The sequence below is a fragment of the Rhipicephalus microplus genome, chromosome 9 (genome assembly GCF_043290135.1).
Source record: "Rhipicephalus microplus isolate Deutch F79 chromosome 9, USDA_Rmic, whole genome shotgun sequence".
Taxonomy (NCBI): Eukaryota; Metazoa; Arthropoda; class Arachnida; order Ixodida; family Ixodidae; genus Rhipicephalus; species Rhipicephalus microplus.
The window spans coordinates 58,281,054-58,300,327 of record NC_134708.1 but is presented as its reverse complement, the minus strand read 5'-3'; the positions used below and the strand labels follow the sequence as shown (position 1 = coordinate 58,300,327).

Sequence of the window (19,274 nt, the reverse complement as noted above, 5' to 3'; positions counted from 1 at the left end):
TGCGCACTCAGCTTCTATACGGATCCACTTCGTAAGAAACCACTGCTGGTGTTGCATAGCGAACGGCCTTCAGGTAATACCAACAGTTCTCGTGTCAATTTACTTCGAATAGCCGCTTCGATTAATTGCGGTTGGATCATTTGTGGGGCTTAATGCCCCAAATAGTCTCAGTCTATCGAAAACCCCGTATTTCAGGGGTCTAAAAATTATTAAACACTTGTGAAACGGCCAAATGGTGTTCACTATATTTTCTCGCCTGTTGCGAATAATAACGCCTTGTTCGGGGAAGCTACGGATTCTACATCGGTTACAGAGCTACTACTGAATTTTTTTCGGGCTATGTGGTCGCTAGACATCACCAGGAAGCAAAACTTGATTTATAAACTTAAGTCATTTCGCAGACCAGTAGTGATATCTTTCTCGAAATCTACATCAAAATCACCTGCGAATATGACCCATGCATGACATACAGGAAAGGCATTAATTCGTATATTAACGTTAGCTGACATATAATCATAATCCCTCCCCCCTTTTATCGCTTCTTCGCTTCTGGATCCGTCGCTTCTTTCGTCTTAAGTCGCAGGGGCGACTCTCGGTTAGTGAGAACTCAATTTCTCTGCGTAATCATTACATGTGGTGTCACAGTTGGCATAGTACAACGCCCGTTTAGGATGTATACCAGCAATCTATGCGCGTCAATTTGCTTCCAAGAGGTACTGAGGTGAATTTTAGTAGGGTTTGTTCGTTGTATTCAACGTACCGTAGAATCTCAGAGTATAAGAAACTCCTTAGTAGAGGGCTCAGGAGATTTTCGGCAACCTGTGGTTTCCTCGACGTGAACTCACATCGCACCGTACAATCCAGGATAAAAAAAAAGAGTATGTGTTATTATTTTCGACGAGTCCTGAATCGCAAAGGTTATGACTCGCTTTGAAAGAGTATGCGAAAAAATGACTGTTTCGAAGGGCTTGTTTCTGTGTTAGAAAAAACTATTGAAACTAGGCCACGATTAAGCTAAGGACCCCACAGAAGACATTATCCGTGTTTTTTTTCTTTAACTGTGGTGTAGCGTAACTGCAGTCTAGCGGTAGCTGTAGCATTAGCGTGTCCCTTTAAAAAGACCCCGCGTTAACTCTCTTCCTTGACTTTCCACTCCCCGACGAGGGGATAATAATCCCTAAAGAGAATTCAAGATTGTCGTGAAAGATTGTCTTATACGTGGCGAGTCATCGGTCCTAAATAAAAGTCAAATGGGTATTTTTTTTTAAGAGTGTAAACAGTACTCTAGTATTCCAGCTACATCAAAATGCGACCACGCGACCACTGTGGTGGCGTTCAAACGCACGCCTTTCGTGTCAACGAGCGATTGCAGCCCTGAAAACTAGTGCAGAATCTGTTATCACAATTAACGTTCGTCCCCTATGCCGCCTCTCTTCAGCATTTTAAAGGCGCAGAAGTCTCAGACTCTCTGCCTGTCCTACGATTCAGTTACCCGGCGAAATTTTAAGCATGTGCTCAAAGCCCACTCATCTTGATCTAGTGGCTGCGTTCATACTTGTGATCGTTGTCAATCAAAAAGCAAATATTTACGCATATTTCAGACGCGACATCAATAGGTAAGTGTTAGTGTGTGTTAATCAATTCAGAAAATTGATTGATACGTAATTCCAAAGACTGAAGAGTTTATTATGCAGCGCTCACAATGCGACATTATGAACGAAAAAGCGTTATGAACGCTTCGCTGAAAAATTCAGAGGCGTTAACTAAAATGACCCAATGCTGCCACCAACAAGTGCTCCTGCATTCTAAAAGCACTTTCGTTCCCCCATCTTACTGCCAGATGGCGCTATATCTCACGCAGTGTTTTCAAACATGCTTTGCAGCGAAGCACAGACACACGTGGTCATTTTCAGGGACGAAGCTCCTAAAGCCATGGGTCTGTCCATGCATGTCTTTTGCGACCGGTTCGTAACCACCTAGTTTATGAATCACTCAGCAGCTGGCGCTAGTGTGAGTGACATACATACATACATACATACATACATACATACATACATACATACATACATACATACATACATACATACATACATACATACATACATACATACATACATACATACATACATACATACATACATACATACATACATACATACATACATACACACATACACACAAACACACATACATACATACACACATACATACATACACACATACATACACACATACATACATACATACATACATACATACACACACACACACACACACACACACACACATACACACATACATACATACATACATACATACATACATACATACATACATACATACATACATACATACATACATACATACATACATACATACATACATACATACATACATACATACATACATAGACAGACAGACAGACAAACAGACAGACAGACAGACAGACAGACAGACAACCCGGACGGATGAACATCATTGCCAATGACTGCATCGTGCAGCACATGCCTCCTAAATACGCACTCAGATGCGTTCATATGCAACCTACCACAATCAGAGGGACGTGCATAGACTTGGCGTTTGCAAACTTCCCACTGCAGCCAGTACAAGAACCTTTCTCACTTCGTTTCACGAGCCAGACAGCCGTAACGATAAAGGGACCTTGCAACCCAACCGCCATGACAACAAAGAAATAAAAAAACTAACGAAGAAACTAAACAACAAACAAACAAGAAGAAAATAAAAGTTGATTTGCATGATATCCACCCAGTCTTACTGTTTTCTAACGATGTGATGGGCAAGCTTTCCACGGGAGATTTACGGCTTACCGATGATCCCCCCCCCCCCGCCCTCTCAAGCTTCACCCACTTATCATCATTCATTCCGTGGATATGGCGTGATTTAAATTATTCCTTTTTTTTTTTCAATTTCGAAAGTCTGTCTTTACGCATGTATAGTGCTACGCGGTGCCATGAATACGCATATAAATTTGCTTCAGCTTTCGAAACATCAATTTGCGTGCATGTGAGAGAAAGAGATAGAGATGCAAAAGCGCGATACGACGCGAGATGTACCGGATTTGTGCGTGACACGTGTGGCTGCACGCCGACCACTATATCACTCGCCGTCATTTCTATCAGATCAACATGCCACGTCGAGTGGCATGTTTACACGCGTACGGTGTCTCTACATTCTAAAACATTCGAGGTGGCAGCATCCGTGGAATCCACGTTTGAGAGGTCCGACAAATTGATGTTGACAGTAGATTTTTTTTTTTTATGGCGCAGGGACAACTCTACCTAAACAGTACCCAATCACAGGGCTGCTAGTCGGCTCAGGTTAAAGAGGACAGCTCAAAATGGAGATTAAAATTAAAAAAAAAAAGACATAGGAGAACGGTTGACCTTCGCTTTCAAAAGTAGAACGAGATATCGTAACCGTGCCTGACGCACATGCATCGCCTTCTCAAACGCTATAGTCTTCCTTCGATTCTCGGTGCGTTCCTCAACCGCACCCGCACGCAATCGAACGTCTGTGCTCGTAGCACGAGTCACTTCAAACTATCCTACAATGCCTACTGCAAGTGCAGTTGTTAGGTGCCCAGTGAGCCGCAGTTCTTCCTTTTGCGAATCATTGAAAGGTTTACTATACACGTTTAAAACGTGACACGCCAACTTGCAAAGCTGCTCCTTTTAATTTTGATTTTTGCAGATGACGACTAAATGTTTCTGAGCGCTCCGTATTATGTAGGCCTTTAAAACACCAACTAGTAACGCAATTCGCGCGTTTTGACACTGGCCGGTGTTCCATGATTCTGCCGCGCAACATTATACGCGTTAAGACGACTGTTCCTACAACAAGATATTCCTACGGTTTTTTTGTTCCACTCGAACCGAAGATTTTCATTACTAACGCGATATCGTTAAAGAGTTCCTTTCGCAGAAATTCTGGCACCGGTGTGGGCGTCGTTGGTTGTTGGCGAAAAATCATCATCTTATGCGTGATCGAAAAATTGGGAACGTTGCAAATAAAATAAGTAAACGATAAAAATCTTAGAGCAGAGTAAGGACCGAATCAGGGTTGTGTGGGTATGACTGAGGATTGAACCAGGATCGTTTACGTGGCACGCTGATGTTCTACCAAACGGCCCCTCCTCTGCTTGTGAATACAGGCAAAATAACTTCCTCTGCTTGGAAGTGCAGTGAAAGTAGCTTTCATGCTTCACAAACACACGCTTTCTATGTACATGCATCACAATGCAACACGGCATATTGCAGTGATAATGCGTGGTACAAGCGTCCATAGCCAGCGGGCGTCATAATTTTGTGATTATCATAATGACTCCGTGGCTGAAGGCCGGTACCCCACTACAAAAGGCACACACGCTGCTGCGCCACGTAGTGGGTGCATAGCAAATTCGAAAAACTTTCATGCACTAAGTGTTTGAAGTATGCACTGAGAACAGGATGTGGCTATCGCGTTCAACTACTAAAGGCGAAGTTTTAGGGTGCCGGAATTTTTTTATTTGTATATTTCTCAACTTTTCGGTCGCAGACAGTGCTGTTTTTTGCTCATGACCAATACCACCGACACCGACACCGACACCGACGCCGGCATTTCCTCAAAATAAGCTCTTTAACACTGTGACGTTAAAACCATGGTGTATATAGTCAAGCGTATAGTGACTACGTGCGATGAGTTCAAAAGCAGGCACAACTCATGGACTTTACAGATTCACGTAGTGGTGGGAGAGCGAGTGAGTAAAACAACTTTATGTGGCCCCAATAGGCGGGAGTTAACTCGACCTCACCTGGCTTGAGACAAATAGTTCGATACCCGCCGTTCACTTCTAATTCCGAGTCGAGAGCTCAAGATTCTCGATGCGCTCAAATTTATTCGTTGCTTTCCTTAAAGCGGCTCCTGTTCAGAGCGCCGATTGTAAGGTATAGCATTAGTCAGTTAAGAGGCAGAAAAGAAAAGGAACGCAAAGGAGTAAATTAGCGTATCGCCGCTGTTTATCGAAATGTCTGCTACTGCTGCCCGAGGGTGTTCGGAGAAAACCCGTGATTTGGCGGGAGGTTCCCGCTTGTCAGTATACACCTATCGCGTGTTCCTTTTCTTTTCTTCGTTACGTTATTCTCAACTTCGTCGGGCCAAGGTTGCACGCAACAAACTGGACAGTGTACACGTACGCGCACACTTTCTTCGGTCACGCAGAAGCGTGGTAATCTCGCGCCGGACTGTTTGCTTTGGAGATCGCGTCAGAACCAAGGACCTGTGTTACTTATAAGCATACTTGTTTGCTTTCCAGAGAACGGGCGAACACGTGAGCCTATCCGCATAAAGGGGTTCCATCATTAGTTTTCTAATTGTCGCATTCTGTAGAGATTAAAGACCTGGTAAAAGTGATTCACCACTTCTAACTTAACTTGTACTTTTAGCATTTAAAGTGCCGCTTGTGTTGCTTTATTCGCTATACATCATTGTTTTTATTTTACAGTTCTTTCACTTGACTACATTTTTTTCAGGGTACTGAAGAATAAAACCTATCGCAGGTCTCTTTTTTTTTTCAGAGGTAAAGAGAACAAATGAGCCTTTGATTTGTGTTTTCATTGATGTACGCTTAATCGACACTACACAGATTTGCCTTACACGCCATCAAGCTGCTGGCACTGTGAAATACGTGTTTAAAGCTACTACAATCGCGTTAACCACTTAGCTCATCGTGTATACTTAAACATTTATCGCCTGTTTTTTGTGTCAGGATGTGCCACCAACCCTTGCATTTAAGTGACGTTTGTCTTTTCAAGGTTTTTCTTGTAACTGTTTACGGTGGTTTACAAACTCTCTTCGCATGTTCGCTGCAGGAAGGTCATCCACAGCGGATACCCGGCGAGCGCTCAGTGACTGACGGATTGTTTCCGGAGAGGATCTCGGAGTCTCATGTCTGCCCACTTGGCACAAGGTATGCGCGTGCGCACTCTCTCTGCATTCTCTCTTTCTAAGTATGAAATACATTCTTTGTGAATGTATACCATTAAAGCTGCCGTTGGTGTACGCATAGTCTTATTATTCCACTCTTAATACGCGGTCATTTTATCACTCTATCGTAAGAGCGAAGAGTGGGAAATGAAGTGATAAAAGAATGCACTGCTATGAGACGTACGGTAAAGCGAAATCATAGACAAATAAATGATGGGATCAGAAGTTACGACTGTATAATGCAACGACAACAGACGCACCTGCATGCGATGCAGTAATCGATCAGCGACCGATAGAACGATGAGACAAACTGTAAAGGTACTGTGCCGTACATGCGTGTACAAGTGCGAATGCATTAAATTGCATGTATACGCGATATGTCCCCATCAGTCATAGCTTATAGAAGCACAACTAAGAGCAACCAAACGGTGATGTTACGACAATACATCACCGCTGCATATTCGGATAAGCTTCATACACAAAATCACGAGACAGGTTCTGCTGCCCTTCGCCTTTTCTTGGCATCGTCCCAGATACCCGCAAAAGCCTTAAAGTAAGCTGGAGAGTGTCTAAAGAAGACAGTGCAGCTTGAAGCATGCTATGTGACCATGCAACTCTGAAGTCTTGACACAGACACCCTTCATCTCAGCTAAGCGCAGCCCGCAATGTAGTCGTTTATGTTATAATACAAAATGCAACAAAACAAGACGGAATAGATCCTCCTGTGTATGTTCACCTAATGTAGATGCGTACGGGCAAGCTAAACAATAAGGCGAGGCTATAATGTAACACTGATATTGTCACACATAGGCAAGATAAAACAAAAAAAAAGCTAAAGTTAGGTGACATCTAGACAGTGGTATTGTGACGTAATACGCGTTACGGGAACATGACAGAGCTCATAGGGCACAAGCATAGGCGCAGGGACTTGGTCAGGCACGGTGATTTATAAAGCACGCGAGAGTTCAGAGGAAAAGCCCGATCGAAGACGCTACCAGGACAGGAAGATCGACGAGGCAGTAAGATCAGGACAACGCAACATCCCGTCTGGTTATGCACATAGTTGCGCAACGAGTAACGTTCGCAGTCCAAAGTGGACAGTTACGCTGTGTTGCGGAACCCCCAACTGCATAATAACGTACGGGCACAGACAAATGATATAACAAAACAACAGAAAAAAAAGAAGTATACCTTTGACGTTTAACCCACTCTACCCCGTGACCTACAGGCCTAAATGAAAGTGCATTCCGCATTCCGCCACCTCCGTCCTTGAATTCCCGTAACGATCGTCGAAGGAAAGCAAACACCCACCAACGAGAAGGAAATGATATGCAGCACCAGGAAGCGTTAAAAACTATTCTCTTGTGATGCAACAAGTAACACAAAGAGAGGAGAGAAGCAATGACGGTAAGGAACGTTCAGTTCGCTAGCAAGGGAGAGGGACGTCGAAATAGCAAGAGACCGAGAGAGAGAGAGAGAGAGAGATTTACGTCCGCTGCATCCCGTACACACCTGGCAGACGCCAATTAGCACGAAGGGGTCGCGCTCCTGAAGTACGCACGCGGATGCACGCGTCTAGCCCGCCTACGCAACGGGGTCACGCGAGGGGTCAGACGTCTTCGACCCGTACGACCGACAGGTCCATCTCGCACGCGCTACCTAATGACCGGTTGCACGCGTTATAGTGCAGCGCATTAGCGAAGTGGGCTTGCCACGGTGTTTCCCGAACCGATGACGTCGAAGACGCGCCTGCCAGAGGGCGCCTGGCACGAGTCCGCGGTCAAACGCGGCAGAAGGCGTCAACACCGACCAACGTGCGGCGTCACTAGCCGTCACAATCCGGAATGGTCCTTAGACACGTGCGCGTGGTTTTTCGCTCTTATAACGCAGGTACGCCGAGGATACGGCGGCCGACGCAGCGATTCGGTGGTGCGTGGACGGCACTGAAGACATCGACGAGCAACACGTTGGCGGTGCGACGAGAAGTCCGTGTGCCGGGCAGGCCTTGACCGTCGGTTTCTCCGAGTGCTGCTTTTGACGCCTCCAAGGGGACCGCCGTGTCGTCGTGTTCGACGCCCGAACGGCAGCAGCAGATCGCCGCCAGGACCATCCTGGAAGTGACAGGCCCCGCTCCGTACTATCTTGAAGACGTGGCCGCCTACTCTTCGGCTTCACCAATATTCGCCAATTCCTCCAACATGCCATCCGTTCCAAGGTGAGTGACACAGTTCGTTCGTGGTGGACTGCTTCTCACTCTGTTGGCCACTCTCCGCCTGCCACTCAACACTCATTGACGTCTTTTAGTTGACATTTTCTAGTTGCACATGCGTGGGGCGTCTTCTTTTTGGGTAGGGCCATGGCATGTAGCGACAGAGGGAGATAACAGGTGGTCGTTGAGAGCAACCGATGAGATTGCAAGAGAAGGCAAGCGCGCGAGGGGCAGGCCGATGAAATTGAGTTTGCGGAATGGCTGCTGCAAGCACAAGATCGAAATGACTGGAGACACATGGGAGAGGCCTTTCCCCTGCAGTGAGCGTAGCCCAATTTATGATGAAGATGATGATGACGATGATGATGACATGTCAAGGTGTCATGATCGAGAAGCGGAGGAAACCAAATAAAAATTTCCTTATTTTTTCTCTCTCTGATTTTCTTATCTTTTTCTTTAAGGCTTTTCTTTGCATCATTACAAATTTCTGGCAGTTGCTGGTAAGGTTAAAATTAAAACGTGTGCAGATGCGGATCGATTAACAAAGAAGTCTAATATTACTGAGAAAGAGAACGCACGGTTTCCAAAAGGAGAGGATATTCACACATGGAGCATTAGAACCTACCAATACCATGCATGGCCTATCCCCTGGAGTGGGTTACGCCAGTGTGTTGATGAACCAGCCAATGACCTTGACGTTTTCACTTCAAAGCTGTGTCTTTAATCTACTCCGCTTAAGTTGTGACTACGCTTCACTGACATTTAGTTAATGTACTATTTCTCCCGTTTGGATAGTTTATAGTGCACCGTCGTGCTTGCCGTGCGAAAACACGGTGGTTAGACATAGCTTGTTGGTTGGCGAGGCACAGTTCGTGACATTGGCGCTTATGTAAAGAATGCAGGTCGGTGACGCTTTCTGTCATGAACCACGGTATTTTGCTGCCTCCGTATGCGGACTGCTCGTTACCTTCGCTTAGCAGAGCTCGCTTACGAAATGGGAAAAGTAAGTTGAGTAGCGTAGCCTTAGCTTTATACGACACGTAGCGGTGCTTCGCACAAGTCTACACGTAGCCTTCGCTGTTCACGCTATTCCCTTCAGTGCCCTCTGATGTACGTGCCGAACGTTGATCGCGAAGAGCAATCAGGAAAATATAGGAAAATATACATTAGAAAAATATACAAATAGAGAAAATACCATAGCTTCCGCACGTGGCCCCTATAGTCTCCTATCTCTATTTCCGTGTGTGCTGTTACTAAAGTGAGGCCCCGCCGCAGTGATCTAGTTGCTAAAGCACTCGGCTGCTGATCCGCAGGTCACGGGATCGAATCCCGACTGCAGTGGCTGCAGTTTCGATAGAGGCTAAAATACTGTAGGTTCGTGTGTTCAGATTTGGGTGCACGTTAAAGAACTTCAGTTGAACTAAATATCCTGAGCCCTCCCCTACGGCTTCTCTCATAAAATATGGTGGTTTTGGGAGGTTAAACCCCACATATCAGTCAAATTATTCAGTTTTACAAAGCGAAACGCAAAAAATAAAAAAATAAACTGTCTATCTCGAGTGTTTACATTCTTTTAAAAGTACTTATACTTATTTTGACAAGACAAGGCGTACTATCAAAGAAACGGCAGGTGATATGAAAGTCGTAACGAATCACTCTTAACCATAGATTCAAGGGGAAACAAAGAAGCATACTTTAACAATATCCGCCTTATGTTAGCCAGGCTGATCATCTGGCTTGCTATTCCGTCCCTGCGTTTGCCTTATTTAGCTCCTTCCATCTCTTTTTCTCTCTTTCTACTTCAGGTTTCATTGTGACAAATCTAACTTGCGTTGGCTATACTTACATTTCCGTCGGTATCAGACGTTGAAGGCAGCGGTCGCGACCTTCATTCGTTGACGCCTGTAACAGCATGGCAGTCTACCAGTAAAAGTTTAAGTATTCTCACCATCGAAGCATTTGTCAAGTCAAATAGAAGTGATGTTCTGAGTTCCTTGGGCAGCAGAAACGAATAGCTGCTACAAAGCGCCTTTATAGAAACCATGTGCTGTACAGGCTTGACGCTCGTATGAGCTTGTGGTCTCCGACGCGGCTTGGCAATCGTGCTGCAGCCGTTAAACATAATTTTATGGCGCAATCGAGTTCCGGGTATGTAAAAACTCAGCGGCAACGAGAAAACGCAAACGGCCGTCGCTGGGTTCGAAAGGTCATTGCCGGTCATCCGAGGATGCACGTTGATCATTGCTTGAGGCGCTTTCGTGGTTGCCACACGTATTCATGGCTGCGACAATGTGCCAACAATCGCGGGGCATACCATAGCCTAAAAGCTCTCCGCTGTCAGTACGAAGCGTGTTTTTGAGAAACTGCAGTAGCCAAAAAATCCCACTTGCCGACAGGCGTACGAGAGTCAATTGACCTGGGCAGAGAAGCCAAGTCTGACGCCATCATTAACGTCATCATAATCAGCCCGACAGAGTCCACTGCGGGGCAAAGACCTGGGCAGTCAAGTTTGACGTCATCATTATCGTCATCATCATTAGCCCGACTGAGCCCACTGTGGGGCAAAGACATCTCTCATACTCGTTTGGTCAAAAACCGGCGTTGTGCTTGTGAGGCCACGCTATACTCGCAAACTTCTTAGTATTATCTACCCACCTAACTTTCTGTCTCCCCTTCGAGGACTTGCTATCTCTTAGAATGCAGTATGTCACTCTATATGTCCAACGGTTATCTTGTGAACGTGCTACGACCCTGCCCATGTCCATTTCTTCCTCTTGATTTCGACTAAGACGCCCCTCACAACTGTTAGTTCCCTGACCCACTTTGCTCTCTTCTTGTGCCCTACGTTTACACCTATCCCGGTGTATCGCTGTGTAGCCCTCAATTTTATAGCACGATGACATACCAACGCCAAAAATTGAACGAAAGGGAAAGTTTATGTCTGGCGTTGTACATCTATGGCTATTTAGTCAGCGTCCATTATTGGCCCGTATTACTGACGCTGGCCGTTTAGAACAATGGCTCTTGCCATTTTGCTGGCAATTCCCCCGCCACAACCAGAGCCGACAGTGACGTATACCGCTAAGCCATGTGACGTCATACGTGACAAAGTAGATCAAGCCACGAGATGGAGTCCGCCAGTTCCGCTACTGCGATTTTCGGTGTATGGAAACCCGTAAATAGCGAAGTACAGGTGACATATGGTCGATATATCAACGGCACTTCACTATTTGCCTATATGCCAACAATCACAGCTATGCCAACACTAAATAGTGAACTGCTATGCTAACAAACTATCCGCTACCTTCACTAAGATTGTGCCTATCACTCCATTACCTTACCAGGCTCAGCCCTTGTTAACCCCTTCTGCCTTTCTTCTCTTCTTATTCTTTCCTTCTCAGACTTTCTGATCTCTTCTTTAGTGGCTTCTCTTTGCATAGTAACAAGTTACTGGTACCTGCTGTTGACATTTTTGTAGCGTAAGAACCAATTCGTTACCAACGGCTAACCCAGAAGTGCTTAGACTAAAGCTGTTCGCACGAGAAACTGGTAGCCAGTCGTGATACGGGACATTCAATTGTCGAAGACGGCGGGACAGCGACAACAATTACGAACTGAACGCTCTATGCATTTAGCCTCAGCAACGTTCACTTCATCTACACGCTCTCCAAATTTCGGCTCTCATTTAGAAAACCAACAGGCTGGAGTGGTTGTACGGCAACGTCATCTGCCACGCTCTACTGCCTAAGTGTTCGTACAATCTGTGACGTTCATCTTGGTGTAAAGTGGGGACTGTTCCGATGCGAAGTCCAAGTGTCTTTCCGCACTGTTCACGATATTACAGCCAAGTTAAGGCATATCGTACAAGCAGCGTTGGCGCTCGTGCAGCTGTTTCTTGAAATGAAAATCATATCAATCGTGGCAGCTCCGCTTGCTCCACTTATGCAGAAGTGTAGCTTCAATAATCACCTAATGCGTAATCAGTGTAATAATCATTGTAATAATAATTGCAACCAATGTAAACAGCAACCAACTGAGAAAGAGAAAGATATGTTTTAATAAAAAGCTGGAGATGTTAGTCTCGATATTCGCCTGGCATGCTGGGTGATGATTATGATATCTACGCTGATAATCCCATAACATATACAGCCACACAGAAGCACATCGATTACACTGTTTGCACAGTTTCCTCAAGACTCGTGGCTAGTGGAAACGTGAGCAGCACTTTCATGGTGCGTAACGCACACGTTGCGCCTTGCCATGGGCCCGGAATACGACGCGGTTTTAAGAACGACTCCGGCTTAAGGTGTAATACCACCTTCCGAGAGGCCGTGTCTCTGATGCGTATCAACTGCACTCGTACAGACCATGATCATCTTTCCTGCGTGTACGTTATCAACGGCTACAAGAGGTGGAAGATAAGAGACGATAAGAATCGGTGGTATCCTTGAATTCGATTCGTCCCCGTCGCGGTGCAACTTTCTTTGTCGGCACGCAGGCGACGGCGCGTGGCGCAACAGGTTTTTTCTGCGCGTTGCACACGCCGTTCTATTGCACCTATACAGGCCCGCTCAATTCTCATGCCGGGTAGCGCGCAGATTTGTCGCCTCATGTTTCACTGCGTGTGGTGCATTCGCGTGTGTGTGTGCACTGCAGCCGGGACCTTGTCACGAAACCTGACGACGCGGAGTCGGGCACACGTTGCCTCGGGCTCGAGTAATACGCAGAGCGAATTCAATTATACGCCGGAGAACGACCAGTCTTGCGCTGAGGACGCAACGCGGACGCCCTTCCATCCGCGACCTTGACGGTCGAACGAGGACTACGCGCATTAATGATAGGATGGGTCTTTCGTTGGTGACCTTTTGGCACCCACCACCGCTGTTTGCGACGAGCCCCCGTGGCATACCACGCGCCATAGTAACAAGTTCGTGAGTCCGATTGCCGCCTGCGGCAGCCGACATTCTATTAACTACTGGGGGGGGGGGGGCACCTCTTTAAAATGGTAATGTTTTGCTTCAAATTTCATGGCGGAAAAAAAATCAGAGCATATCCACGGATAGAATGATGATGAGTGGGGCTAAACAAGCGTCTGTCCATCCTTCTGTCTCTCTCTCTCTGTCTGTCTGTGGATAACCTGTGCTGGCTACGCACGGAAAGATGGACAGCCTTAGACTATAAGGAGCTTCACCCCTAAAATTCCCATAGGGAGGGGGGGGGGCACTTGCATGGTGTGCTACCGCCCGCCTATGCCAATAGGGGTGGGGGGTGTGAATTCTGGAAAACCGATTTATGTGCCCGATAAAGAAGCCCACGTAATCCGCCGTGGTTGTCTTGTCGTAGTGGCGCCCGAGTGCTGACCCGAAATGTCGCGCAATCGAATCCCCAGCCATGGCAGACCAATTAGGAACAGAGGCGAAGTGTTGAAGGACTGTTCACTTAGATTCAGGTGCATGTTAAAGAACACCGGGTGGTCAAAATTTCCGGAGTCCTCCACTGCGTTCTTCCTCATTGACACAAAACCCCGGCAATTTTTATTAAGGAAGCCCTCGTCAGGAACAGGGATCGGAAAGCTCCAACTAACATGCCCCTTAGACTGGCTAACGCCTCGTTGAAACGAAAACGTACTAGCTCCTTCTCATGCTCCATTCATTTCAGTGAGCTGTTCCTCCTTAGCGCACAGACCGGATGATAGTTACTGGAAAGAACGCTTTTTTTTTTCTTTTGTGCGTCCCTGTGAGTATTCCTATCATGCTGGAGCACTGCCAGTTCAAACGCCCATCGTTGGTTTTGATGAAAGATGAAGACAACGCCCAACGAAGAAAGAAATAGTTTAGTAACGCCATCACTGCATCATCCAAAACGTTCAAATAAAAAAAAAACATTGCATCCTTCACTCTTGCCTTCATCTTTCATTGCGTTTAGTACCAACCGGACGGGGTTTCCTCATACTCTCAAGCACAGCACGTAAAAACTTGAACGACCACCTAGCATGTAGCACATAGCACAACGTACGCAAAAAGCGGAACGACCTGTTTTTTTTTTTTCTTCGAAAAACAATACAGTGGGGCAGGCGGGAGACCCTCGAAACGTCTTCGCGTGAGCCTCAGTCTCCACTGTTCCAAAGCTACGCAAGGTCCATCAGACACGTCAAAGATTAAAACGTACACGATTACACCATACAATATGAGGTACGATAATCTTTCTAGGGATACTGTGTGTTCGGAAGAAGTTGTTAGCGATTTAGAGTACCTGGTACTCTACTATGAGAGATTATATACTTGAACGCAGAAATCTTTTGTATGTCTGTCTGTCTGCCTGCCTGCCTCACAATTCGGCCAACCGGCCAAGGTTTTGGGCCCTCGCTGAACACCCACCAAACTTGAACTGGTGGCTGTGTTCATACTGTCGAAGTCATAGTCGCTGCGTCAGTGGTTGGTGTCTCAGGCGGTAGGCCTCGTTGGCGGCGGCTTACTCTATAAACAGGAGTGTCCACGGGTGCAGGGCTTGTGTTCCGGCTGCTGGACGGGGTCTTGGGCATCGGGTGGATTGCGAGACGTTGTACCCAGCAACTCCACCAGTCTTGTCACGTTACTCTCGACAAACTTGATAAAAAATGGGCTCGTTTAGTCGACTACTCAAGCAGCGGCTCAGAGATATCGTCTTTGTCTTCTTTCACTCTTCGATCTCACCCAAGCAAACCATGTGGCAATACTTGTGAGAACACTGTTAATCATAAAGCAAATAATACACATATCTGAGGTGCAGCATTAATACGCAGGTATTAGGCGGTGTGTTCCTTTATTAGAAAACACATAAATACATAACTATAAAGATTCTAGTGTTCGTTACGCTACGGTGAAAATGCGACGCTATGCACGCAAAAGATGGCTGGCAGAAGATTATTGTCTTTCGACGACATTTCCAGAGAAGCATGCAGATACGCGGCTAATTTTTTCCATGCATCCAATGAGAATCTAACGAGTCTCTTTCGCATACAAAGTGTTAAGTAATTCAGAGACGAACCCTCTACCACAGGTTCAGTAGCGGGACACGCAAACCATTGAGCCACATGAACGGATTACAATATAGAATGGACTACGGGTAGTGGTTATTGTAATGAAAACAGAAGTGGCACCATTTTCTGCAACCCTTGATGGAGCCTAACCCAACACCTCAGGGTAGATAGTTGAGATAGGGTAGAAGAGTAGTAGTGGTGTCATACGGATAATTTGTATCTTGATAAGGGCCGATCGGAATTAGGCTTGAACCAGATCAGGTGCTAGCAACACGGTCACTTATATTCGCGGTCAGGCGCAACAGGGATCAAGACAATCGCGATCTAGCTGCAACACGGCGATTTCACTGACGTGGCAGCCAAACTCGATCCGCATTAGGTTGGACCGTTTAGCAGAAACGATTGTTGATCGCGATCGAGAAATCCGAATCGGATCGGCCCTGATCGCGATTGAAAACGCCCGTGAGCCACCGTTATAAGGTGCTGAAGAAGAGCAGTGAGAACGCTGCATGCGTTCCACAAGCGTTATCACGCGATGCCTTCTTCTATCCCACCAGGCGGACAGCGAAGGTCGCTTGAAGGTCACCGCGCTAGCCCTGACAGAATTCTTCGCTGACGGCCGCTCCAATCGAATTGTTTGCCCGAGCGAGGAAAATCGCTGTACGCGCCCGCGTGCTACCTGCGCAAAACGTTGTGTCCGTCGGAAAAACACCTGTCGGAGGCTCCTCCTCATTTCCAACGATTGAAAAGCTCAATAGATCGTAGGACGGTAAAGGACGACAATGAAAGCACGAAATTCCTGAGTCGACCTCCCTCGCTTGCTAAGGATAAACAGTCGATGTGAAGATTCTTTGGCGTCGACTAAATAGACTTAAAAAATAAAGGAACGTGCGTCGTGCAAACGTCTTGAACGGAGCTCGTTAATATATAAGGGCCGAGACGCATCCAGGAGAGGACGCTCGTTTCTGGATGCGGCAGACGGGATGTATGACGTCACTTGGCAAATTCCGGTGCAAGTTAGTCAATGTCGCGTATTCACCTTGTGTACTACAGTGATTGAGCACCCGGCTTCTGAAAGAGACTGCGGGATTCGAAGAATTTGTACGGAGAGAGCCGTCTTTACACGCATAGCCTCCGGCGTTAACAAAGGACGAGGTCTTGCGCAAAAATTTGAGGGAGCAGAAGGGAAAAACTCGCTGATAAACTGCACAGTCTTGTGCGTCTCAGTGTAGTATGCGGGTGCTTCAGTTTACCGAACTCTTCATCTTTCTGCCCCTTTCCCAGCTAATTCCCTTTTTATTCGATCACCTCCTGCCCCCCCCCCTCCTCTCTCTCCGGACAATATGGCCATATGGAACACTACCTCGTGGTTGACATACTTGCGTTTCTAAACATTTCCTTTATTTATGTACCTCAATTCACAAGCAGTATATTTCGCGTACAGTTACGCCAACCGAAAGTGTATGGATAGTGATCGAAGTATAGACAATAGTCGTGTTTACAGCAACAAAAAACTTGCTGATACTCGCCGGGCAATCTGCGTGCCTGGCTGCTTTTAGAAGTCCCGGGCGGCCGAGATTTTTCAATACCAAAAGTTACAAAGCTAACTGGTCATCTCAAATGTGCTGCCACATTGGCCCCCAATGTTTAACCTAAGAGGTATAAGTGACGCACACGCACCACATTTAATGATGGTTGACAATTATTTCTTTTCAAAAGCAGTTCGTTGCATAATATCTTACTGCGACCAGTCATCCTTTATGGAACGAGAATAACATCATTGGACATTTAAGTGGCACTACTTTTAGGTACCCTGCAGATGAACGCGTGGATGCGAAACTTCATCGAAAGTACTGAGGTGCACGACTCAGGGCGCAGCGAGCCATTCCCACGTTGGAGACAGTAAGGCCAAGCCGGACAACCGCATCGCAGGCCTTGTTAACAGCCCGCAGTTGAGCCCCTGCATAGGGCTCTCAGTAGATGATACCCACTTGTCCTGGTTCATTAGGTCCGTGCATCGTAACGAGGGGCAAGCGAAGTCACAGCACTACTCGCCAGAGGGGCTGAGATAAGTGTCGGTATCAATTGTGTGTGATAAAGCTGGGCGGACGTACCAGCCCGTCTGCAACAATCTGCGAGCCAATGCTAGCCCTCTAACGTCTTGTGAGGAACTGCAAAGTCTCTCCCGCCAAGATAAAAGCGCCGACCAATTTCGAAATATGTGATCAATAAATAAGACAGATATGCACACGTGTATTCACGGGGTCGCGAGTGTTACAGTATCCCAATTGGTGACAGTTCAATGAACGTATTGATGCAGAGCTGCAAGCTCGAGAACAAACGACGTGGTCACCGTATACGCCCCATTTTTTCTCCCCTCCCGACTTCATCGCATACTGGTCTCGACCGTTAAGGCAGCGTTGCTCCGGACAGTGAGCCCTCTGCAGTGTATGACCACTGTGCACCGCTGCAGTGTTTATCGGTTTGATTTTAACCGCGCCAGCCGCGGAGCGACTCCCATGCGAACGCGAGAGGGGGTCGTAAGCTTTACAGCACAATTACCTGACGACATTCGAGTATGCGTCCATTCCCTGCCCTACCTCCAACGATTCACGAGCAGTTTTTTTTTTTGCTTCCCTGCTACACCGTAAACTGTTTGCCGCCGATAGCGCCGGACTAATGCAGTGGACACAGAGTCGGACTGACCACGCCGCTCCGCGCATTGCAATAATGGGCCATTGTCCGAAGAGGTTGCTCGACAAGCGTACTTACGCCCGTATTCTGAATGGAGCGACAAAATATATCGACCTATTGTTCCGTACAGAGAGATGACGGCTTCATACAGCGCACGGGTCGTTGCATGAACGCTTTCTTATGAGCGCTTCGCTCATTCTCTTGTAGGCTTAGTGCCAGTGATATGTAATAATGATAATAATAATAATAATAATAATAATAATAATAATAATAATAATAATAATAATAATAATAATAATAATAATAATAATAAAACGACGAAAGTAAACACACGATATAAAAACATTTTCTGTCTCCGTATAACTACAACCTCGTGTAATGTCTAATCGAAATGCAAACCAAGGCTAATATTAGCAAAAAAAAAAGAAAGAAAACATTCTTCTTATTATTATAGTCTTTATACGAGCAAACATTAATCAATATTCATAATATTGAACTTAATGACCAAAAATAACCCCTACAGGGCGACGATGAGTGACACCAACAAAGGAAAAATCGCGTGAGTTAGTCACTGCGAGCTGAATCCACGAATATTTTAATTCGTTCACAAGTTAATCGTTGACTCAGCCGCCTTAATCATTAATACGTTCACCATATCGTTTGAATCACATATTCTATTACCAGCAAATCTATTTTAAAAGCTTTTCCGTTGATACCGAAATTTGGTATTCGAATTCAGTTTCCTTTTTGTGCTTCTCTCTCTTTCATTGGTCTTTTGATTGCGTTTGCAAATACAATCAGCATCAAGATTGACCGCAATTCATTGCATCCGGCGTAAGATTTGTGGTACGGGTGATAGCGATAGTTGGTATACCATGTATTAAACCGAACCGAAGACGGTTAGCTGCACCCAGTTCTGCGCTATAGTCGCTGAAGCTCAAGAGCATTCTCGCGTTTCTGACAGGATGGACGTCAATCTTTCACTACTCGCACGAGATATCTCACAGTTTTACTCAGTTGTTAATCTACGTGCCATAACATAAACAACTTTCCCTTGCCTCCTTTTTCCCCTCATTCTTATTCATATGGACTTTACTGCCTATCATGTACAAGACGCGAACGCGCCAGCCTATATTCTACGTCAGCTAGTCCCGCCTACCCTATTGTGGGCGTACTGGACAGCCAAAGTCTGGTTGTGACAAGTAGGGGATTTGAACAGTGCTTCAAATGTCCGTTGTTCCCTGTTTGGTCTTCCTTGTCTCCGTTGCGTTGCGCTGTTTTCTACTATGATCACGCACCGACAAGCCCAAGGTGACTCGCTTTTGAAGCCCTTCGAAGCGTGTACCTGACTGTGTATTTCGTTTTCTCTGC

General features: G+C 46.1%; 1 protein-coding gene across 2 annotated transcripts in view; it reads left to right on the top strand.

Annotated features, from left to right (window-relative positions):
• LOC119163303 (peroxidase-like) overlaps positions 1–19,274 on the top strand; it is a 158,774-nt gene that overhangs the window by 119,141 nt on the left and 20,359 nt on the right. For both annotated transcript variants that reach the window (XM_075873700.1, XM_075873701.1), the window contains exons 2-3: positions 5,868–5,965; positions 7,873–8,197. In XM_075873700.1, the coding sequence (XP_075729815.1) occupies positions 8,181–8,197 (17 nt within the window). In that variant the 5' untranslated portion in view covers positions 5,868–5,965; positions 7,873–8,180. The remainder of the gene's footprint in view (positions 1–5,867; positions 5,966–7,872; positions 8,198–19,274) is intronic.